Here is a 24,149-nt window from a genome sequence, read left to right on the forward strand (position 1 = left end):
TAAGAGACCCTCTGCTAGCACTTCGCCTACCCTTAATTCTCCTCTCATTATCTCCTCCATACTAAATTATCTCAATAGCAATGGCCACATGATCAGGTGACAGAGGACCTGGTCACAGCTGCTGAGGCATTAATGGCTGTGTTTACTGAAAACAGAAGGAGAGAGAGAGAGAATTTGAAGAGATCTTAACTCTGTAGAGAAAAATGGGCTTTGGTAATCAGCAGTAAAACACATCTTGCTCAAATAATCACCCTCGTGTTCCTATTTTATTAAAAAGCACCCACTAAAAATGGAGGAATTCTGGAACTAAATAGTAACTCCCAGAGGCCTTCTCTGATCCAGGCAAAATGAATTTTATAATTGTAAGGAAACTGCTTACAGATACTTATTTCCACAAAACGTACAGAATCTCCTCAGCATTGCATGTCCTCCACCGTTAACCATGTTTTCAGTGAGTTTCTTCAGCACTGGCTCATGAAATAAATTCCTTATAACTTAAATTGATCTAGACTTTGATGTAAAACAATAAATAGACTTATAAATAAAGATAAGATTAAATTTAGTCATTTGCCTTTGGATTTTTATCTTCCATTCTGTCTAGTATTTTGAAGAGAAAACAGATGAGGTCAAAAATATATTATAACTAATGTTCAGTTTACTTCAAAGGAACAGAACTCTGTTTCTATGGGATTCTTGGGCCCCTACTCAGCATCATTTCATTCTAATGGGCACTGTCTTCTATCTTACAATTTACATTTCAATTCCAAATATTTTATTTTGATGCATTTCCAAAGGAAGATTCAGATGAATTGTCTGTTTTTTTTCTTTTAAGAGTAATATTAAAATCTCCTATGTCACTCCTCTAGGAGCCTCATTTACATTTTTAAAAAGTCATCACCTTTGTTCTATCGATGGAGGTTTATTGAGGAGAGGGAGGTTGGAACAAGATGAAGGGGATGTTTTCACCGGAGGAGAATTGTTCCCAGATGAAAAAGCTCACAAAAATATATAACATGTTTCAGAAAAATTAAGGAGGAAAAAGCAAAGGGTAGGAAGAATCTGATCCTGTGGGTGTCAGACCCACCAGAGAGACTGCTCACACATGACATGTTTCAGATCACTTGACACAGTCACGCAAGCAACAGAAAGTTATATGGTTTTTAGTCTTCAGGTAGCAGAGAAATGATAATGTGGGTGGATAAGGAGAAGAAAATGAACTTCAACTTCTCATTTTTTATTTAAATTACTTTTGAGCTAGTTCTAGACTGCAGAGGAGTTGATAAGCCACCAGCTCACACACACTCACACCTCCCTACTTCTCCACAGCTATACCACAGTGTTCCACAGACTTGCTGTAGCCACTCATCACTCACTCATATTTCATTCGAGGAGGGATTGGTCCATGTGGGCATCGTACTATGCCCTGGGAAAACAGATGAAAGAACAGTTTCCTGCCTCTGATGAAAAATTCAGACACGTAGGCAATCCCAACACAGAGAAGAATCTACAGATGCTATGAACCAAGAACCCTTCCCAGCTGGGGATGGGGTGTAGAGGATGAAGGAGACCTCCCCAGAGGAGGTGACAGCCAACTGTGTTTGGAAAGATGGATGGGAGCTGTGCAGGAAGGGGGAAGGACGCTTCTGGCAATCCCAGCTGTTCCCTCTCAGGACAGAAGACACAGAACGGAAAAGGTAAGCTTGAAAATGAAAGCAGAGCCAATCACAAAAGGTCTTGGAGGCTGTATTCAGAGTTTGGGATTTCATTCTGAAATAGATGGGAAGCAAATACTAGGATTGTTAGGAAGAGAATGATCAGATTTGCACTCATGGCATCAGTGTTGTGCATAGGTTGCCACCTCCTCTCTAAATGACTCAAACCAGAAAAACCAACTAGGATAAAAGGTACAGCTAGAGCAGTGAGTGTGAGAACAGAGAAACATGTATGATTCAAAAGTATTTATAAGAAGGGAGGGTACCAAACATTTTGGTAGATTGGATGCCAGAAGTGATAGCTAAGGCAGCAGCAGAGATGCTGGTGCAACTCAGGGTGCAAGAATGAGGGGGCCTCCTGGAGGAGGAGAAGGGAGAGGAGGAAGCCATAGTGGTGGGCACAGGTGAAATGAGGTGAGTTTAATCATTGGAAACATCTCATGGACAACCAATCTAGAGCTAGAGCTCAAGAGACAGAGCAAGGTAGAAAGACACAGTTGGCTGCCATGCAGGAGGTAGGAGAAGTCAGGAGGAGGTAAGATGGTTGAGGAGAGATAGGGAGCACTGGAAAACACCTGCAGGTGAGGGACCCCGAAGAGGACACGGAGAAGAAATAGGCAGATGGGCAAAAGGAAAACCAGGAGAACAATGTAAAAGCCAAGGGGAAGAGTGTGTTTAAGAGAGAGAGTGACCAATAGGAACAAAAGGTAGGACTTGGCTTTTGTAAGTGTGACATCTCTGAGGATCCTGGAGAACAGTCTCAGTGGAATGGTCTGAGTAGAACCCAGATCTCAGTGACTGAACCCTCAGTGGGGGAAGGGAAAGCCAAACAGCAGTGCAGACTTAAATCTCAAGAGTCTTGACCTTGAAACAACAAGAAGGAGGGACAAGAAATAGAAGGAGAGTTCAAAGGAAGAGTGTTGGGGGAGCAGGGGTGGGGGGACTTGAACTTTGCTTCAAGAATGTGCCATCTCCTACTTCCTGCCTGATGAGAACTCTGGAAGTAACCTAATCCAATTCTCAGGTTTTATTTTTTTTTTAATAATTTTTTTAAAATTTTTTTTATTATTTTTTTATGATAGTCATATAGAGAGAGAGAGGCAGAGACAAGGCAGAGATAAAGGCAGAGGGAGAAGCAGGCTCCATGCACCGGGAGCCCGACATGGGATTCGATCCCGGGTCTCCAGGATCGCGCCCTGGGCCAAAGGCAGGCGCCAAACCGCTGCGCCACCCAGGGATCCCAATTCTCAGGTTTTAAATAAAAAGAATGGTGTGGGGATCCCTGGGTGGCGCAGCGGTTTAGCGCCTGCCTTTGGCCCGGGGCACGATTCTGGAGACCCGGGATCAAATCCCACGTCGGGCTCCCGGTGGAACCATGGAGCCTGCTTCTCCCTCTGCCTATGTCTCTGCCTCTCTCTCTCTCTCTCTCTCTCTCTCTCTCTGTGTGTGACTATCATAAATTAAAAAAAAAAAAAAAAGAATGGTGTGTGTGCTTTAGGAATTGGTGGAATGCTTACTCATGTCAGAAATCTTATGTTTTTCCTTTTATCACCCCAGAAGTCCTACAACACGGACACTATGATATTTTCTTCCTTAGAACAATTGAAGAAACTGAGTCAAAAAGGTTCACTGGTTTGCCCATGGCCCAGAGTTTGTAAATGGCAGAGCTGGAATTTGGTTTCAGGTCTGATCTGAAGTACCAAGGCTCTGGGAGTGAGAGAGTTAGCAACTCTCCAGTTATTCCACCTCTGGAGCAAAATGAAGCTTTGGTCAAGGTCATAGCCATGGAGTCAGGACCCAATGGTTCCACTGAAGAAGCAAAAACCACTTGGTAAATAAGACATGTGAAAATCCATCTATTTATCTTCCTGCCACTTTAACTCTCATCTATACAGCTGAGCACACAATTCTATTATTTTCAAACTCTAATTTAGGTATAGGAGGAATTGAGTTAGTTTTAGCACCCTTAGTGGCTGGCTCAGCATGCCAAAGGCTTATTACACAAACACCCTTCCTGAGTGGTTTCAGAAGAGCTAGCCTGGTAAGGAGATTTTTCTTCATTCTCTTTATACCAAGTTTCTTCATATATATTTTTAAATTTTAACTTTATTGATATGCAACATACATTCACAGTAGTGCATACACCCTAAATATTGAGCTTGATGAATTTCATAAGATGAACACATCCATAAAACCGGCACCCAAATGGTTGACTTCTTTTGAACATTATTGTTCTTTGTTTCCAGTTATAAAGCTTACTTGGAAATTCAACTCTCTACCTCACAGTGAATATAGAAAGGCTAGCTAATTATAGCTTTAACTGTAAAACACTTTGACAAACTTAAAGTAGTTAAAGAGCTGCTGAAATTGATTATAATGTCACATGGTTTCTACTTAAATTATTTCACCCAAGAGAATGTCAAACTGTTCTCATTAACAGATCACGAAAGAGATGTTTGAGATTCAATGTAATGGAGACTTGTGAATTTTTAAAACTGCTGGTGGCTTGTAACCTGAAATATTCCTGTTTAAATTCTCTGAGTCAGCCCCGTCCCCTTCCCATAAATTTTTCTGCATTCTTTTTTCTGTAACAATGGGAGATTTTGTGCTTGAAAGTAATAGTGGCCCCTCAAACCTCTAGGTGTTCCATGTTGGTCGTATGGTTGGCTACCATTGGTCCTCAGCCGCAATCCTTGGTTTTCAGACATGCTTCATGATGTTTTGTGCAAAGCCATACTCAGATTCTAACTTTCTCCAGGCATTGACCACCTTTCAGAGTCTGATCTTGTTCTAGGTCATTTCCAATCTGGAGGGGCATGGTTTGAAACAGCTCAGGTGATCTCAGGGTAGGAATGAACAGGAAAGCAACTGGCCTCTTTTGCGGACTATGAGTCCACCTTTTCAAGGAGCAGGGGAGAGGGAAAATACTCTATGTGAGTAGGAGCAGGTGAAATCTAGAAAATCCCTGAGTGAACAGTAAGAAGAAAGTTTGACTAAACTGTGCAAGACTTTGGTCCCAAAAAGTCTATGGCACATCAGCCATTGTGGTTATTCCACAACGCTGTGAACCAATAATAATGCTTCTTGTGATGTGTGGAAAGGGTCTCATTTATACTAGTTATATTTACTCACACTTTGTAGCCAATCATTCCAGCATGACTGCGAATTGCTGCAATGATTTCTTCTCTTTCCAATAATTATTTTGATAAATCTAGGCATTATATGTAATCTCTGGGAAATTAGTTTTTCTCTTATTTGCTACCTGCCTGAAAGGTCTGGCTCAGAATCTCGATTTGTACTATCTGTAGACAGATATTCATTCCCAACTTATATGCCTCCAATCTCAAGCTTAGAGACTGAGGGAGCAAAATTAGCCCAGCTTTGGTAGTTACTAACTTTATCCTGCTTTAGAGCAAACATCTGTAGTTAGCAAATAAGAGTCTTTACTGTTTTGTTTTGCTTCTGATACTGGCTTATGTACCATTTTAGACTGTTAGTTCACTTGCTACATACATATTTCTTACTTTCTTAGAGATGATGTTAGCTCCTTGAGTGCAGTAATTATGTTTTACACTTCTTTGTATGTCTGAAGTGTCTAATACAACATATTGCAGAAGAAATATTTATTAATTGGAAGTTTGGTCCAAGAAAAGGGAAAAATCTAATAGACCATATTAATAGTTTTAAAATTTAGGAACATATTACTAATTTTGATCTGTCATTGAAGTTATATAAATTCCTTTTTTTAATCTCTAATATCCCTTAACAAACCACTGTATTTTCACCTATTTTTAGCACTTTTGTATTTTAACCTTCATATTAGATTTGCAACAGTAGGTTATTCTGAATTTTGCTACATATTTACCTAAGTTCAAATAGAATTTTTCTAATGTAAACCACTGTTGCAGACAATGAATGAATCAACCCTTCACTAAGGTTGAGTATCACTCAGAGAGAACCACACCTTTTCCTTAAGAATTTTAATAGTTTCAGAGAAGAACCAATCACAATCCATCTTAGAAAACTTAGGACTTTTCCCCTTTGGGCAGTTAACAAAACCATCGAAAATGAGCTAAATACTTCTCTACAAAATGTTTTAGATTATATTCTTATTCTCAGCTTTACCAATTTGTAATGTCTCAGAAAGACATCCTTTTATATATATCTGACAATGAAGATTATTCTCTCAGCAAAGTGCAACACCCCTCTTAAGCAAACCCATAAGAATGACATGAAGAGAAGGAATAAAAAATGTACTTCGGGATGCAGGCAAACCAACAATGTAGGCATTTCATTGACCTTCTCAGAGAAGAAAGTCTTTATAAATCTTGAATAGAGGTATTATTAAGTATTTCAGATGCAAAATACGAATCTGTTTTGGTAATTAAGATGTCTGTTCAACACAAGTATTGGCATCTCATTTAAATAATTATCTAGTAGGGTATACTGCAATTCCATGTTGTATATTCAGAGTGTTCAATCAGGAGAAATTCTAGCCTGCTTAGGAATGTTTGTTAATTAAAAGATTTGGAGATTTAAGTGGAGTACCTCCAGCTTTGGGAAAATCCTCAAAATTAAGCCAATAAAAATTATAGCTCTTATTGTTCATCCAGAACTAATAGCATCCTTTGGCAGGCATCTGAATGCATCCTCAGCCACATAAAAGTAGCTCCATCAAATAGGCCACTTTTAGAAAGCCACCTTTACTATCCTTCCATTGCTGGATTATCCCTACTTGTCCAGCTTGGCTAGTTTCCCCAAGGATCTTTTTCCATTACTGAACCTGAAAACAAAATAAAGCTATTGTCCCTAAATGCCCAGTTTACATAACAATGACTTGCCCACGTTTGAGGACAACATAACTTGTAAGAGGTAAATGGCCAACTTAATAAAAAGAGAAGAATTAACTAGCTATCTGTGGTGTAATTTGGCTTTGATATTTTGACAACAATACAGTAGCAGGAAGTTCAGGAAAGATTTTCAGTGCATTACCTTTTCTCAAGGCTTGCCATGAAAGAGCCTGTGAATTTCTTCATTACAGGTATTTCTTTGATTTTCATGATAAATGTATTGTTGAAGTTTAGTTTGGTTTAAACAAATAATTTTGAGGCATCTGGGTGGCTCAGTGGGTTCAGTGTCTGCCTTTGGTTCAGGTCATGGTCCAGGGTTCCTGGGATTGAGCCCCACATTTGGCTCCTTGCTTAGTGGGGAGTCTGCTTCTCCTACTCCCTTTGCAGCTCCCCTGGATTGTGTTCTCTCTGTCAAATAAATAAATTTAACTTTTTTAAAAATAAATAAATAGTTTCAATAAGCCAGAACATATTTTCACTATACCAGAAAGGATTCATGCGTTGAGCAAGCACTTACTAAGTGCCCACTAAGTGCTAGAAATCATAGTCACTAGAAATACAAAGATAGACAAACCCAAGCCATGTTCTATGGCAGCTCAGTCTAGGGGACACAAACATAGATAAAAATACAACACAGGGGCAGCCCTGGTGGCTCAGCGGTTTAGCGCCGCCTACAGCTCAGGGCGTGATCCTGGAGACCCAGGATCGAGTCCCACATCAGGCTCCCTGCATGGAGCCTGCTTCTCCCTCTGCCTGTGTCTCTGCCTCTCTCTCTCCTCTCTGTGTATTCTCATGAATAAATAAATAAAATATTTTAAAAAAAATACAACACAGGTTGAAGTCCCATAATAAGTGTTGAAGTAGAACCTTCTAGGACAGGCTTGAGGCAGTTGGACAGGCTCTTCAGATACGGTAACTTTCTACCTAGAGAAACTATGTTCAGAACACTTGTATAAAGCAAATCATCTATTTATTTTGTTAGTCCCATCTTCACATATTAAGTTTTAAAAAATTAACAGGGTATACTCATTATTCTTAAAACAACCTTATTCTGAGCTCTTTGGTCATTTCAATTTTCAAAGAGGAAAATTGAGGCCAACTTGGGTAATAATGTGAATCTTTTGCAAAAACATGCTCATGGTTTGCAGTTCTTTACACAGCTCTTTAAATTCCTGCTAATGCAACTGGAGGACTTGGTAATTAGATCTGGTTCCTGTTTTAGCAGTTAGTCAACTATCTTCTAAAAGAAAAGATCTTAATTTTTCTTATTGAAATATTAAACTAAAGAATTCTCCTGCACCAGGGCTCCTGGGTGGCTTAGTTGGCTAAGCATCTGCCTTCGGCTCAGGTTGTGATCTCAGAGTCCTGGGATCCAGCCCCCCGTGTTGAGTTCCCAGTTCAGTAGGAAGTCTGCTTCCTCCTCTCCCTCTGCTCCCCCCATCTCGTGCTCTCTCTCTCTCTCTCTCTCTCAAATAAGTAAATGAAATCTTAAAAAAAAAAAAGTATCCTCCTGCACCCTGAATTTCTACTGGATCCTCAAATAATATCTGTAGCCACATGCACCTTTTCCCCTTGCATTTGAGGTAATGACTTCATATTTTTCTCTTTATCATTGTGTATTAATCAGAGGTTCTCTTGGATCTGACTTAGATTGTGTTAGCTCTGGATACTTGCCACATAGCACCAATGCTATTACTACACATCTTAGACATCTTTGGGGTCACTGGTTCACTCCTAACCCAACAAATTCTTCTATTGCCTTTAAAAAAAGCCTCCCATCTTAACAATAAGAAAACAATCCCATTATAAAATAGGCTAAAGACCTTGACAGACACCAAAGAAGATATGCAGATGGAAAATAAGCAGATGAAAAGATACGCTACATCATATGTCATGAGGGAAATGCAAATTAAAATGAGATACCACTGCACACCTAGTAGAATGGCCAAAATCCAGGACACCGACAACACCAAATGCTGACAAGGATGTGGAGGACAAAAACACTCAAACATTGCTACAGAAATGCAAAATGCTACAACCCCTTTGGAAGGTAATTCAGCAATTTTTTATAAAAATAAACATATTATTATCACACAATCCAGCAACTCTACTGCTCGGTATTTACCAAAACAAACTGAAAGCTTGTATCCACACAAAAATCTACACAAAGATGTTTATAACCACTTCATTCATATTGCCAAAATTTCAAAACAACCAAGATGTCCTTCAGTAGGTGATGGATAAACTGGTACATCCAGACAATGGAATATTATTTAGAACTAAAAAGAAATGAGCTATCAAGCCATGAAAAGACACGGAAACTTAAATGAGTATTACTAAGTGAAAGAAGCCAATCTGCAGTGACTACATACTGTATGGTTCCAATTTTATGACATTCTGGAAAAGGTAAAACTAAGGAGACAATAAAAGGATCAGTGGTTGCCAGAGGTTGGAGGCGGGGAGGGGGGATAGAAAGGGATGAGTAGTGAGAGCCCAGAGGATTTTTAGCGCCATGAAAATACTCTGTATGATACCATAATGATGGACATCTGTCATACATTTGTACAAACCCACAGAAGGTAGAACAACTAAGAGTGAACCCCAATGTAAATTATGGACTTTGGATGATAATGATGCGTCAGTGTAGGATCATCAATTGTAACATCTGTACGACTGGTGAGGGATGTTGATAATGGGGAAGGCTGTGCATATGGGGTTGCAGGAGATACTTAAGAAGTCTCTGTAACTTCCTCTCAGTTTCACCGTGAACCTAAAACTGCTCTAAAATATAGTCTAAAAGGGGTTTTCTGCTCATTCACCCTTTTCTGTGGCTCCTTCTTCCCTGATCCTCTTGGTTCACTTCTTGCGGTCTCTTTTCCTTAGTGTTATCCTGGTCTGTTGCCTACCTTCACTAAGATAACTCAGTGCTAACTTAGTAGCTGTTAAGACCCACATTTCTCCAATCATAGCATGACTAGTATCCCAGGGTGTCTTCTATTGTAAGACCCCATTAGGGAGACGGCTGGCCTCCAGTGGCTCCATCTAGTCATTTGCTATTTATTAGTTATATTGATCACCATCCCCAGAGGGATGACAGAAATCCTGGCACAGATATTAACTCCACAATACAGCACAAATTTGTTCATCCGCCAAGAGCTCTTTCAAACACTGTTCAAAAGATTAAAGAAAGGGCAGGACAACTTCACCCTCCATTTTTTGCCTGACCTATTTCTACTTTCCCTGTCTGAATTGTTAACAATGTTCTATATTATTTTTCAAGGCAAGCATCCTCAAAAAAAAAAACCCCAAAACAGAAGAAAGTTTCTTTATGAACATTTTTATTGGATTGAGCAAAGCAAGTCTCCTAAAACCTGACCCCATGGAGCCTCAGGGCACCAGGAGTGCTGGCAAGAGCTCTTGTGTTAGGCAAGTAGACTTCCGAACAGCCTGCACCCAGTCATCCTGCCTCTTTGCTTCTTATTCCTTATCTGGCAGATTCAATTTGCAGCATTTTATTTTCCAAGAATGGCACTATAAGGAGACGAGGCTTACCTATCAGGCAATCTTAAAAGGAGCTTATAATCCACTGTAGTTTCCAATTGAATGAGAAAACTGAAATTATACTTTGATTTCATAACTTTGATTTTTTTTGTCAGTCAGTCAAAAAGTATTTACTGAGTGTTAGTCTCTGTTGCAGGCACCGTGTTGGGCAGTGGGAAGGTGGAGGACAGATAAGGCCGCTGAATGTGTGCCTTTGTGCGGTGAGCTATCTGGCCTGCTGTCACCCTTTGGGAATCATCTCCCCACATGGTTATGGAATTGAAGGGGTTGGTATTTGCCTACAAAGTCATTCAGCAAATGAAGAAGGTAATGCCATCCTATGATTACAGCAGCACTCTGGAAGGCTTAGGTAATATTGGGCAAAGTGAATTTCCCTTTATACCATTGCAATGACAGTAAGTGCCCATGGAAATGGCCACTCACCAAGTTGGTAATAACATTTATAAAATATATTGCAGATTTTGGAAGACAGCCACTAGGTGAATTGCAAAATAGAAAAGTTTTCCCTTTTTGCCTATCCAATTCATTTGAAAATTGAACGTTATTCCTTAAAGAAAAATAAAGAACAAGCAATTTGAAGTGGATTGCTTACTATGGACTGTTTAAGGATAACTGGACCCAGAAACTATTGATGAGAGAGAATGGCAGCCCTCCGGAGAATTGTGCAATCAGTACGAAAACACTCTACAGATAGATACCCAGGACTTTTGACTTGCAGTATTAACTCCCACTAATCCAAGACAGGCGTGCTATACAGCAGAGATGTATTACTGGTGGTGTTTTGTTACATCACACAATAGATAGCACTCTAGACTCATCATAATTGCCTGGAAAGCCAGCACTAAGACCAATAGCACCCCTTACTCATTCAGAGATCTTTGATACAAGAAAACACACACACACACACTATATGAAGCCAAATAGCCAAACAAAAAACAAAAAATTTAATCCATTGTCCAGATAACCCTAAATTAGGCGCTCTGCATCAGAGCAGAAAAACATCAAGAGGATTGTGTTTTTTAATTTTTCAACTGAGGGCATTGGCATCAAATGATTAAAATCAAGCTTGTTCTCTTCTATCACACCAAAGAGAAGTCTGATCCAGAGGCGGGAATGGATCACACACATTTGGAATTATATCATGTGGTGGGACAAAATCAACCACATACCCTTTGCTAGTAAGTAATTGTTCTTTCTGTTGCATCAAGTTTATTTCATGAATTGTTTTTAGAACATTTCATTGAGGTAAATCCATTGTTACATTTTTCAAACCTCAAAGATCTACTGAATTTGTTTACAATTTGAGAAGGAATTTGATGAAAACAATGACTTCTTTCCTTTTGCTTTCATGTTCTAAAATCTTTTCTGCAGTGAAATAAAAGAAACAAATGACAAATAGGCATTACTCAGACAGCTAGGGGAAAATTGTTTTTGCTCTTTAGAACATAGCTGATATAATAAATTGACTGTTGGCATAAACCACAAACAAATTCTTTCTTTTTTTTTTATAGTGACTGGGGGAACACATGCCTTTTATTGGTCTAAAGAGCATAACTAGTTAATAGGCTTGGGCAGAGCTTCCCTATCTGTCCTGGCTCCCATCTTCCCTCTCCTGGGAGTTTGTGACTCACCCCCAGGGGAGAAAAGTGTTCTGGACAGGGGTGGCAGACAGAGCCAGGATAAAAAATACAGAACTGGGGTCTGAAAGGGTATCATGGTGAAGTAGAAAACACAGGGTTATAAGATCATCCAAATAAAAGTCCATCAGGGCATAAGAGAAGTTTCTCCACATGGGTTCCCCACCTGCCCTTGCCAGGAATGGGAGGGGGCAGGAAGCTTCGGCTGGATATTTCCTACTGTGCCTTTTGTGCCATCAGCATCTCCCAGATGTTATCCTCAACTTCCCTCACACTCCGCTCCAGGTAGAATTTTGCTGTTCTAGTTCTTTAATGTTTTCTTCTGTTATTTTCTGTTTCTCTAACAGTTGGCTGTGAATTACCTCCTTGGACTAAAGAATAAACATTCTTCCTACACCTTCAGACGTGTTAGTCTCATCTACCAAAGTCATAATCTGTATAAGATGTGCATGCTTTTTCGTTCTGTTCAGCTGTTCAATCTGTATGTCTGCAAGCTTCACCTTCTGTTGAGTGTCAATAGCTTTGGTTTGAAGTTCTGTGAAGGTCTTCTTCAACTCCAGATCCACGGGAGCCACCATCTTGGTTCACCCACAAACAAATCCTTACTTGAGTTCTGCTATAGAATATTGTCCTCACAGAAACACTCTCAGCTCTTTAATGAAATCAATGAAAAAAATTGAATAGTGTAGCTTATTCTTATATACAGTACTGTGCCTTCGGCAGTTCTATAAATTAAAAACAGCAGGTACAGGACATGTGGAATCCTGGCACATCACCAGTTATAAGCTGAGTGTTGGTCAAGATGACGGAGGAAGAAGTGGAAGAAAGAGAACAAGACGAGGCCTTCCATCCTTGCCTCTTGTTTCTCATTCATGATCTTTCTCAGTGTGTGAAGTGAGTGGCAGTGTTTTGCTTAGAATACTGGCCGAGCTGCTGAACTACAAGGAACCCTGAGGAAAAAGCTCAACTTCTCTCTTGCAGTAGCCTGAAAGGAGGGGTAGGGTTAGTGGCAGAAACTGGCTCATGGGATCATTCAGGGCCCTCGTTCTGGGTGCGCTCCGACATCCCTGAGCTCTGTCACAGCTGGGCTAGTGCCACATCTACAGTGGAGTGAGTCATGAGGCTGGAAAGAGAGGAAGGAAAGGACAGTAGGTTTCTTACCACTTTCTTACAACAGCTTTTTTGAGACATCATTCATGTTCCACATAATTCACCCATGTAGTGCCCATTTCAATGGATTTTGGTATAATTCATTATTCATTTCAAAATCATGATAAAACATTGCTATGGACAGAAAATGTCCTCCCAAAATTTAGATGTTGAGATCTTAATCCCAGATGCAGTAATGTTTGGAGGTGGGACTTTTGGGAGGTGACTAGATTTGGATGAGGTCATGTGTGAGGACCCCAAGTGAAATCAGTGCCCTTATAAGGGGCTGAAGAGCCCAGAACTCTCTCTTGGCCTTGAAAGGACACAGTGAGAAGGTGACTGTCTACAAGCCAGCAAGCAGGTTCTCATCATGCTGGCACCTTGCTCTGGGACTTGCTCTGGGACTTGCACTCCAGGAGTGATAGATAATATGTTTGCTGTTTAAGCCACCTGCTGTGGTACTTTGTTACAGCAACCTGAGTTATATATAGAACATAAAATTTGCCATTTTAACAATTTTTAAATTGGATAATTGCTTTATCCAGTCCAAAGCTTTTTCATCAACAAGCAAGTTTCTTGTAACAGAGTGATATGAACATTCTCCACACCCCTTTCCTGCACTTTCCGTTGGCTGCAGCTGACTACAGAGAGATAGGTAGGAGAGCAGTCCAAGGTAAGCAGCAGATGCCCAGCTGAAGCACAGGGCACTCCAGTACTGAGAGGAAGAAGGGAGAAGGAATGCCTGGGGAAAACCGAGTTCCCACTGAAGATATTTATCTAAATCTTTGTCTTCTACTGCTTGGGCTATCATAACGAAATACTGCAGATTGGAGGTAGCTTAAAAACAACAGAAATTTTTTATAATTCTGGAGGCTGGGAGTCCAAAATCAAGGTCTGGCATGCACTCGATTCCTGGTTTACAAATAGCCATTACCTCTTTGTACCCTCACATGGCAGAGAGCAGAGAGAAGAGGCTAGCTCACTTGTTTCTTCTTATAAAGTCACAAATCCCACTATGAGGGCCTCACTCTCAGGACCTAATTATTTTCCAAAGGCCCCTATCTCCAAATACCATCACATTGGGTATGAGGATTTCACATGAATAGGTGCAAGGGGGACCCACACGCATTCAGTCCATAAAAAGTGTTGTGTCTTCTACAGAAGTCCTAGCGACATGCCTATCCATGAGCCCAATGCGGGGCTCGATCCCTGACCCCTGGGATCATGACCTGAGCGGAAGGCAGCTGCTTAACCAACTGAGCCACCCAAGCACCCTCTTTGGATCATTTGTATGGGGTTTCTGGTTAATTTTTAAAATTTTGGTGACCATGGGGAGCATTGCCCAGTTTGGTCTTTCAGATAAACTTCAGAAGATAATCTTTTTAAAGATTTTATTTATTTATTTATTCATGAGAGACAGAGAGGGAGAGAGAGAGAGAGAGAGACAGGCAGAAAAAAGGCTCCATGCAGGGAGCTTAATGTGGGACTTGATCCCAGGATCCTGGGATCATGCCCTGAGCCAAAGGCAAGATGCTCAACCTCTGAGCAACCCAGACGTCCCCAGAAGATAATCTTTCGGGTTTATATTGCCCTTTCAAGGAATGTTCGGTGAGTCTTTATCATCACTCCAGCCCTTTTGGACATAATTCTTCATGTATATAAAACCACTAATTACATACATTATACAGAAATATTAAAAAGAGGAAATAGGCTGTTGAGAAATTGGTATGTGATATAGTCTTAACACATTTGTTGAGTCAATGCATAGATAATGGATAGATAGATGGATGAAAACTAGTGTTGCAATGGGGACAAAATAGTTTTACTTTTCAAGTACATTTTCTTTTTAAAGCAAAATTAATTATCAAGTTGATATTATATCAGTTGGTAAGCTCTTGATTGAAAGAAAAAGAATGCCCAACTAAAAGTGACTTCAGAATAGGATTTTTTTCCCCCTATAATAAGAAGTATGGACAGAGGCAGTTCTACTGTTGTTAATTCAACAATAAAATGAAGGAATCAGTGAACAGGCTCTTTCTGTCATTCATTTCTTTTTAAGATTCATTTATTTATTTGAGAGAGAGAGAGTGCACACATATGTACGTGATGGGGGGAGAGGGAGAGAATCTTTCAAGCAGATTCCCTGCTGAGCATGGAGCCCCAGGCAGGGCTCTATCTAACAACTCTGAGATCATGACCTGAGCCAAAGTCAAGAGTGGGGTACTTAACTGACTGACCCCCCCCCGCCCCGGGCGCCCCTGTTTCCCTCATTCTTCTTGCTTCCTCATCAAATTGCCCTTCATCCTTAAGATTGTGTCCACTCTAGTTGCAAAATGACTACCATACTTTCAGACATCACATCCTTACCAATTGCATGCAAAGGCAGGATAAAGGGAGTTTCTTCTTATAGAGAACTTGCCCAGAATGCTTCTCTTGCACGTTTATTCATGTCTCACTAGCTGGGGTCACAGGCCCACCCCCAAAACAGTGATTGGCAAAGAGATGTGAGTTCACCATGATGGCTTTAGAAAAATGATTCTTAATCTGCTAGGAGGCTGGTCCACTTTCCCTAAGCACTTGCTGCCTTTATCTGAACAAATTTAGAGTTCTCTGTGTAAAGAAGAATGGGATAGGGGGCAGGGGGATGACAGGTGGGCAGGCAACCAGCTTTGCATTAGTTATAAAATTTTCCAGAATAACTTTCTCCCTCTCCTTCTCTCCCTGGAGTGGAACACTAGAGGGAAGACATTCTAATAAAGCTGGCTTTTCCACATTCTAAGAAGTAGTGAATCATACTGGAGAATGATTGCTTTTTTATTGTATAGAACAGTTGTTCCCTCCAGTTACTTCTTGAGAAAAATATTGAGAAAACAAGGAACTGGGAGACTTAAGTCTTTTCCTCTGGGAAATGGGACTGTTCTGAGAGGGGAGGGCCTTGCCACACAGCAGTAGGCAGTGCCCCAGGAGAGAGGGGGATGCTCAGGGACTCCAAGAGCAGGGACCTCTGATAGTGACTTTCAAATGTTCCTTTCTACACTGAAATGCCCTTATGATAGGTAGCTTCAAGCATTCAGTAAATCTTGTCAACTGCATCTCAATGCCAACTTCATAGTAGCAATACCTTGTGTAAAAACGGGAGTGCAGGAGCCAGTTGGGAAAAGCAGTCTGAATAAACACTCTCAGGCTAGCAAGAAGCATCCGTCCAGAATAGGCAAATCCACGGAGGCTGTAAGCAGATTAGTGATGGCTGGGGGCTGGGGGGGACTGGGGACGAATGCCTAGTGACTTCTATCTAATGGGTACAGGACTTCTTTTCGGAATGATGGAAATGTTCTAGTGGTAATGGTTGTACAATTCTAAAAACATACTAAAGACTATTGTGCCCTTAAAGTGAGCAAATTTCATGGTATGTAATTGTATTTCAATAAAGTTGTTTGGTTTTTTTTTTTCTTTAAGTGATCAACACAGCAGCTGGGTGCAAGAAATAATCAGCTGCACTGAGCATATCCAATGAATCCTCAGGAACACCTGCGAAGGTCTGTAAATCCCGAGGTTATATCGAAGGTGAAGAATGAGTTATTTTATTTGAATATTAAGAGATAGATTGACCCAAAAGGCTGGGTAGCCTGGGGATTCTGTTATAATAGCAACTGAGCCTTTCTTTGCTCTTCAACTGTTCTCTGGTTCCCTTAGTGCTCACAAACAGAAAATGATTTATACATACACACATATATTGGTTGTTCTAGAAATAAAGTTGAATCAGCAGAAAAGAATTAGGGATAGAGGCAGGCTCCCCACTGAGTGGCAAGGTCAACAAGCACTACAGCTGCTCATCACCACTTCAGCCTCATGGTGTCTGACTGGCAGTGAAACTTATGAGCACTGGAGCCAGCCTACCTGTGTTCACATGTGAACCCAGATGTACAGGTTACCAGCTCTGCGATCAGGGCAAGTTACTCAGCATCTCCATACCTCAGTTCACCCTTTGTAGGACTGAGATAATATTAATGCAAACCTATAGGGATGTTGTGGGAATGAAATGAATTAGAACTTGTAAAACACTTAGAACCTCACCTAGCAAATAGTAAGCACTACATTTTTAAATTTTTAAAAAAGATTTTATTTATTTCAGACAGAGAGAAAGAGAGAGCAAGAGCGGAATGGGGAGAAGGAGAAACAGACTCCCCACTGAGGAGAGAGCCCTACCAGGCTCAATCCCAAGACCCTGAGATCATAACCTGAGCCGAAGACAGACGTTTAACTGACTGAGCCACCCAAGGGCCCCAGTAAGCACTACAGTAAAGGCATCAAGTAGTATTCTTTATAACAGTTTGCAATACACAGATTCTCCTAATATCAGTGAATTTGTGAACAATGAATACAGGACTCAACTGAATTGTAAACTGAAGAGAAAGATGATAGATCTAACCTGGGTTGTTTAAGACCATCGGGGATACACACATGCTAGAGGGTAATTTGCCAGAGACCTGGGAGGCCTATCTAATCCTTACTGGAGGGCTGGACGGCACAGCTTGTGTGGTGAAAAATCAAAAACAAAACCAAAGCCAATAAACAACCTCTTTTGGTCCTTTACTCTCCCTGTTGGCTGAGAACCGTTAATTTATGTTTGTGTCACTTGGGACTCTTTGGGTTACAAGTGGCAAAAATCCCAACTTGAAATGACAAAAGCAAATAATGACAACAACAAAAGGCTTTGCTGAATGGAACTGACAATCTGAGGAATAGTGCTAACTCCAGGGAAAGCTTAATTTCAGGGCCACATGAAGTCACCAAAACTCAGTTTCTCTCTCTTTCTACCTCTGTGGTCTACTTGGACTCTGTATTGTTTCCTTTCTGTTATATCTTTTCTTTGTGGCGAGATGGCAGCAGCACGTCTGCCCCATCCCACCCCATCCTCCTAGGTTCAAGTCTAGTAAGAAAAAAACACACAACTGAAGTCTTTCCAAAAGTACCCTTGCATGTCGTCAGTTCTGACCAGCTCCCATGCCTGAACTAATTGTGCTTCCAAGTAGAGGAAACGCTTTGATTGGATTGGCTGGACCACACACCAAGGGTAGAAGGATGGAATCAACAGTATCTGAATTACAGGAACCCAGAAGTGGAGAGGGGATGGTTCCCCAAGGGAGATCTGGGAGTTCATTTACCAGCCCTGCCTCCTGCTATCCTGCATTCTACTCTGCTCTGCTCACCAGCTTTCTTCCAGCCCTGCTGTCTTCTCCCAGGAACAGGACAGGACAGATTCAGAGAGGAATATACCCGGAATTGTTATGTGTGTAAGGGGTGGTGACGGGTGTGGCCAGGGAGAAGGTACCTCTTCAGCAGATGCCAGCCTGGCAGACCAACCATGGTATCTAGGGGTGGAGGCAACAGATGAGTCAGGTCAGCAATTGTCCCCAGAGATTAACATGAAAGTCATGGGTTTCATTGTAGATAGTTGGAAACATGGTCAAATACAACCCAAAAGTAGAAGAAACTTCCGTTATGTAGAAGCGAAGCACCTCAAAATGGAGAGGGGGGGTTGATACTAATGACAGTTGCCAGGACACACCAGTCTGAATGTGCATGGACTCTTGCTCACAATGCACTTGGACTTGAAAGTTGCTCACGCTCACATGCAGCTGTCACCACGGCTTGGGTGCAGGAGTGCTCCGCATTCAACTTGAGGTGAGGGGGGCCAGGAGTTAGAAGAAGGGCCAGCAGTCTGGGATATTTTTATTTTCTTTTGGAACCTTCCTTAGGAATGTCTAGCTTCCCTTCACAACTTCTGTCTTCACAGAAATTGAGCAGGCTTTTCAAAAGTCTTTAGGCAAGACTTATGGTTCCAGCTGTAACATGTAAAGAGTTTGGAAGTTGTAACTCTAATTTTTACAAGAAAATGATCAACAGACTGAAAATAAATGTCTTTTCATGATTAATATTTACAATCCGTAGATTTTGAATAAAAGAGATAACCAACCCTCCATAATGTGAGTGAGCCTCATCTAATCAGTGGAAGGCCTTCAGAGCAGACTGAGGTTTGCAGAAGAAGCAATTCTGCCTCAAGACTGCCACACAAGGGACGCCTGGGTGGCTCAGTGGTTGAGCGTCTGCTTTTGGCTCCGGGTATGATCCCAAGGTCCTGGGATCGAGTCCCACATCAGGCTCCCGGAGGGAGCCTGCTTCTCCCTCTGCCTATGTCTCTGCCTCTCTCTGTGTGTCTCTCATGAATAAATAAATAAAATCTTAAAAAAAAAAAAAAGACTGCAACACAAAAACCTTACCTGAGTTTCCCACCTGCCAACCTGCCCTACAGATTTGAGACTTGCCAACCCCCACAAATGTCAATTCCCTAATCTCTCTCTCTCTGAGACAGATGACATATAGATGATTGATTGATAGAAAGAATAAAGATATGAACTTCTAGGTCCTGCTTATCTATATGTAAATTTATATAAATTATATAAATATAAATATATATCTTCTTGGTCCTGTTTCTAAGTGATAGTGTCTCTACACGTTTGTTGAGAGGAAAGAGTTCATTCTTTTGCAACAAATGCAAACCCACAGTTTTGTCCAAAAGGGAATTTCTTTTTTTTTTTTTAAATTTTTTTTATTTATATTTATGATAGTCACAGACAGAGAGAGAGGCAGAGACACAGGCAGAGGGAGAAGCAGGCTCCATGCACCGGGAGCCCGATGTGGGATTCGATCCCGGGTCTCCAGGATCGCGCCCTGGGCCAAAGGCAGGCGCCAAACCGTTGCGCCACCCAGGGATCCCCAAAAGGGAATTTCTACAGTGAAAACCAATCATGCTCTCCATTGCTCTGACAATGGTATTAACAAAAAAATGATACGCTTTATTCCCCTTTGCCATCTTTCATTAATTCTGCTTCACAGAGGTGCAACAGGATGTGGTCTCCTGGCCTGTTGACCTCAAAATTAATTCTTATCTTTAAAGGGGTCACAATAGCCCTAGCCAACCATTTTTAACTACAGAAATATGAGGGCTCATACATCCCAAATGGCTTGTAGAGGCATCTGTGGAAATGACAAACTGCCCGCGCAACCAGCACCAATCACCGGCTCATGAAGCCAAACCGATGAAGCTGAAACTTTCGTTTTTTGACTTTGCTTTTTACTTTGTTTTTTGAAAAATACAGAAAAAGATAGGATACTACCATCTGAGAGTCTCGGGAACATGCTGGCAAATAATAAAAGTGCCTTCTCTCAAATTACCTCTCTGGAGGGAGCTGAAAGTACGACGTCCCTCTGGGTGCCCTCTTCTATTTCATCTCAGGCTCCATATCAACTGATGCCAGCTGTGGTTGGCTTTCTTACTGCAGCGTGAGGCAGTATTTTATTTTACTTTATAAAGGTGTTCTTGACTGGAAAATGAGGATGCTTTTGTGGTCATTATTGTTGTTGTTTTAAAGTAAACTGCCATGCTAACTTAAGAAAGTCTCAATGGGGTGGCCCCTCCATAAGAGAAACCAGACATCACACACTAAAGACCAAGGCAAGCTACCCAGCCACGACAGAACACAGATGCGTCTAAAACAAATTTATAACACCATATCTTTTAGCAGATCGACTCATACTTTTATTTTGACAAATTTAAGATAGAAAAATATCATAAAGTGAATATAGCAGTTGCAGTTTTTGAAACAGGGCTTGGGATGTGCAGCGTGACTCGAAAGAGCTAGCTCAACCGAATGGTCTCACTTCTATTTGGGCTTCAGTTAAGACCGAATTATTGTTCAGCCTTTGCATTTGCTTGAAAAAAAAAAAATACCGGACACAGCAAAACTGGCTTTTCAAAAGGTTATGGCATTCAATAATAAATATGATGAAGCAACGAACCTAAACAACCTTTAAAACATTTTTATAATTACTAAAAGCCAACTTTAAGCTTCAGGTTTAAAGCTAAGAACTCATATATTCAAAATAGCTTTAACATTTTCTACCAATATATAATAGAATAATAGAGTACTTATTTTTTAAAAAGTGAAGAAAAATTAGAGTAAACATATTTCAGATGACTAGAAACAGTAAACATCAATTCAGTATATAGATGTGTGTGTATATGCCCACATATATACATTATATGCACATATATACATATGTGTGTGTGTATATATATATATATGATTTCAATAAGATACTCTTGCTCATCTGGCCATAAGATCTGTAGTCGTAGCTGTCACTGAAGATGCACCGGGGTATGTCCTCGTTGAGCTTATTAAGTGCGGCCATCCTGTCTGTACTCCCTCTCTGGAGGGGCTGGGTAGAGGAACTCTTAGTACATGCAGACATTTGGTTATGGTAACAAAGACATAAAATCCCCTTCCCTAAGCACCTTCACATTTGTTTGTCTCTGCCGCGCCTCAGGGAAAATCACGCTAAATAATTCACACGGGAGCTAATCCTGTGGCTGTCAGCCCAGCTTCCTTCTTTGCTTCCCTTCCCCACTCCTCAAAGAATAAAATCGTGTGGCCCCTCATCCAAATACGTTCTCTCTGACATATAAAACAAGGGTGTGTACACATATACATACATGCATTTCCTTTTCAGGGACTGGGTAACTCCTCGTTATCTATCAAATAATCTTTCTTCACGTACTTGGTTCCCCTAACCAGTCTCCACACTTCGAGGTAAGCCTCCTTCAGTGACCTCTTGCTCACTTCCCGGGGGCCGTCCGAGGCCTGCGAACTCCTAGCCGCCCGCGGGCCTCCTCTGGGGCTGCCCCTTGCCTCTTGCCCGCTCTTGGGAGTGAAGCCACCTGCTCCCTTGCCACCTTCTGACCCGCCGTCTCCACCGTCCGCGGGCAGCTCCTCCAGGACCAACGGCGGCGGATCCCCTCCACCGGGCTGCGCCTCCTCCCCCCGGGGCTGCGTCTCCAGGTCCTCGTAGTTGCTTTGCTTTCTGGTCTCCAGGAATTTGGCCACGCAGTAAATGATGGAGCCCAGGGTGTTCACCACCACGCCGGCAATGAACAGAGAGGTGGGCTCCACGTCGCTGAAGGCCACCATGCCCACTGTGATGGTGGCGATGCTCTTCACCACGCCCACGAAGCTGGTGGTCACCGCCGAGTTGATGTAGGTGCAGTGCAGCGTGGTGAAGTTCATGGCGCAGCCGATCAGGACGCAGGCCACGAAGATGCAGACCATGGCCGGGTCCTGCCAGCCAGGGAAGGCCCAGGCGCGGATGGAGTCGGTGCTGGCGAAGGAGACGACCACCAGCAGCGGGGTGGCCGACACGGCGATGACGTACTGCGCGGTGAGCGGCCCGTGCTCCGAGTCGGCGCTGGCCTTCTGGACGAGCACCAGGTAGGCGGCGTGCACCAGCACGGCCAGCACGCCCGCTGCGTACCCGAGGGGGTCGCCGCTCAGGTCGCCGGCTCCTGGGCGCGCCGAGCGGGCCGCGGGGCCGGGCAGGAGGGAAACAGAGGAGACACCGGGTTGGCGGGGGGCACTCCCTGGGGCAGCGCGTGGGGCTGGTGAGTACACAGGGGTCGCGTCCCCGCTCGGCCCGTGGGTAGGACACGGAGGAGCCGAGTTCGGCCAATGCGCCGAGGGAGGTCCCCGAGGCGCCCCGCGCCCGCGCCCGCACCCCTCGGAGGGGCCCCGGCAGCAAGAGCGACCCCAGCCGGCGTCCTCCAACCCGGGAGCGCCGCTCTCGCTCCGCCCGCGTGCGAAGGTTTCCCGTCCGCGCCGTCTCCCCTCCCGCCAACCGCTCAAGCTCTGCCTCTCGCGGGGCCCCCTCCGCCCCCCGCCTCGCTCCCTCGGCACCTCGCGCGGCGCGAGACCCCGGACGAGCCCTTGCGGCTCGAGCTGGGCCCGCGTCGCCCCCCGCCCCGCGCGACCCGGGAAGTTCGGGGCCCGCTCCTTCCGACTCGGCCTGCGGACTCCGGTTCCCAGGCTCGGGCGGCTGGTGGAGGAGAGGGGAGGTGGGGAGGGGAGGGAGGGGAGGGGAGGGATGGCGGAGAGGGCGCTCCGGGGTCGGCAGGGGCGGGGGGCGATCCGGAGGAGGAGGAGGAGGAGGAGGTCGGAGCGCTGGGAGTGCACCGCGTGGCCTCAGAAGTCCCGTTTGCGAGCCGAGCAACCACCCTTCACGTCTCTCTCTGCCTCAGTTTCCCCATCTGGAAGTGAGGGCCTCGCACTAAGTGATCCCCGCAGTGTGTGTCGGGGGGGGGGGGGGGCCGGGGCCGGGGCCGGGGCGGGCGCGGGTCCAGCTCACCTGCCAGGGCGGCGCCGCAGGTGGTGATGAGCACGGCCGCCAGCACCCCGGGCGAGGGCGCGCCGTTCTTGAGCACCAGGACGCCGACGAGCATGGTGACCAGGGGCAGGCAGCGCTTGAAGACCACGTACATGGGCAGGCTGAGGCCGCGCAGGGACCAGAGCGTGAGGCTGGACTGCAGCGTGGAGAGCACCGCGACCCCCGCGAAGGAGCGCGCCAGGCTCAGGCCGAAGGGGGGCACGGCGATGAGCCCCAGGCGCCGCAGCAGCTCCAGGCTCAGCGCCGCCGTGGAGCTGGTCAGGCACTGCACCAGGGTCAGGAAGGAGAACTGGTAGCGGCTGATGAGGAACTTGAGGAGGATGTTGAGGGAGCCCGAGAAGACGCCGTGCGCGATAGCCACGGAGATGCCCAGCACGCGGCCCCGGCACAGCTGCCGCATCGCGCCGGCCGCGCCGCACCGGCTGGCGGCGGAGCTCCGGGACCTGCGGAAGCAGAGCGGGGAGGAGGGCGGCGAGCGGCGGCGCGAGGGCGGCGGGCGGCGGGGGGCGGGGGGCAGGGGGCGCCGGCTCCGCGGAGCGCAGCTCCCGCCAGGCGTCCTGCGGCTCGGCCGCTCCGCGTCCGACCGCCCCGCAGCTCCCGGGAGGCAATGGCGAGGGCGGGGGACTCGGAAAAGTGGCAGGGTGGGGGGCTGGTCGGGGAGGAGTGGCGGGAACCCCAGCGACAGCGATTTGCGAGTCTGTGACGAGCGGCGACGGGCTGCGTCCCGCGCGGCTTCCCGGTCTGGGCGGACGCTCGGCCCCTGGAGGCCGGCGGACCCGCTGCTCCCGCGCCCCCGGCGCCGCCCCCTCGCCCCCGCAGGGCCCGCTGCCCCCGCTCGCCTCCCCTCCAGCTCCGAGCCGCGGAGGGCGGGCCGAGGGGTCCCCGCGCAGCCTGATTTTGGAAACAGCAGCGCCCTGGGCTGGAGCAGCGTTTATGGGCCGCAACAAGTGCCAGCACCCTCCCCG

The 24,149-nt window shown here is 44.4% G+C and overlaps 1 protein-coding gene, 1 long non-coding RNA gene and 1 pseudogene across 2 annotated transcripts; 1 reads left to right on the top strand and 2 right to left on the bottom strand.

The window, feature by feature from the left end:
• Positions 1 to 1,102: 1,102 nt before the first annotated feature.
• Positions 1,103 to 18,915, top strand: LOC140593889 (uncharacterized). Its single transcript, XR_011994267.1, has 3 exons — positions 1,103 to 1,694; positions 16,366 to 16,445; positions 17,042 to 18,915. It is a non-coding gene; the product is annotated as an uncharacterized lncRNA (long non-coding RNA).
• On the bottom strand, positions 11,977 to 12,338 carry LOC112919421 (prefoldin subunit 1 pseudogene; annotated as a pseudogene).
• A 1,571-nt stretch (positions 18,916 to 20,486) lies between the features above and the next one.
• SLC35D3 (solute carrier family 35 member D3) lies at positions 20,487 to 23,718 on the bottom strand. Its single transcript, XM_025997894.2, has 2 exons — positions 23,146 to 23,718; positions 20,487 to 22,309 (listed from the first exon to the last, which is right to left on the bottom strand). The coding sequence occupies exons 1-2, from the start codon at positions 23,582 to 23,584 to the stop codon at positions 21,477 to 21,479; spliced, it is 1,272 nt and encodes a 423-aa protein (XP_025853679.1). The 5' UTR covers positions 23,585 to 23,718; the 3' UTR covers positions 20,487 to 21,476.
• Positions 23,719 to 24,149: the final 431 nt, after the last annotated feature.

The sequence above is a fragment of the Vulpes vulpes genome, chromosome 1, assembly GCF_048418805.1.
Source record: "Vulpes vulpes isolate BD-2025 chromosome 1, VulVul3, whole genome shotgun sequence".
Lineage (NCBI taxonomy): Eukaryota > Metazoa > Chordata > Mammalia > Carnivora > Canidae > Vulpes > Vulpes vulpes.

Bases quoted from the DNA above. Each gene is read 5' to 3' on its own strand.
- SLC35D3 (XM_025997894.2), bottom strand. From the start codon at position 23,584: ATGCGGCAGCTGTGCCGGGGCCGCGTGCTGGGCATCTCCGTGGCTATC. The intron at 22,310-23,145 runs GTGAGCTGGACC...CGGCGCGCCCAG, and splicing joins CTGCGGCGCCGCCCTGGCAG to GAGCCGGCGACCTGAGCGGC.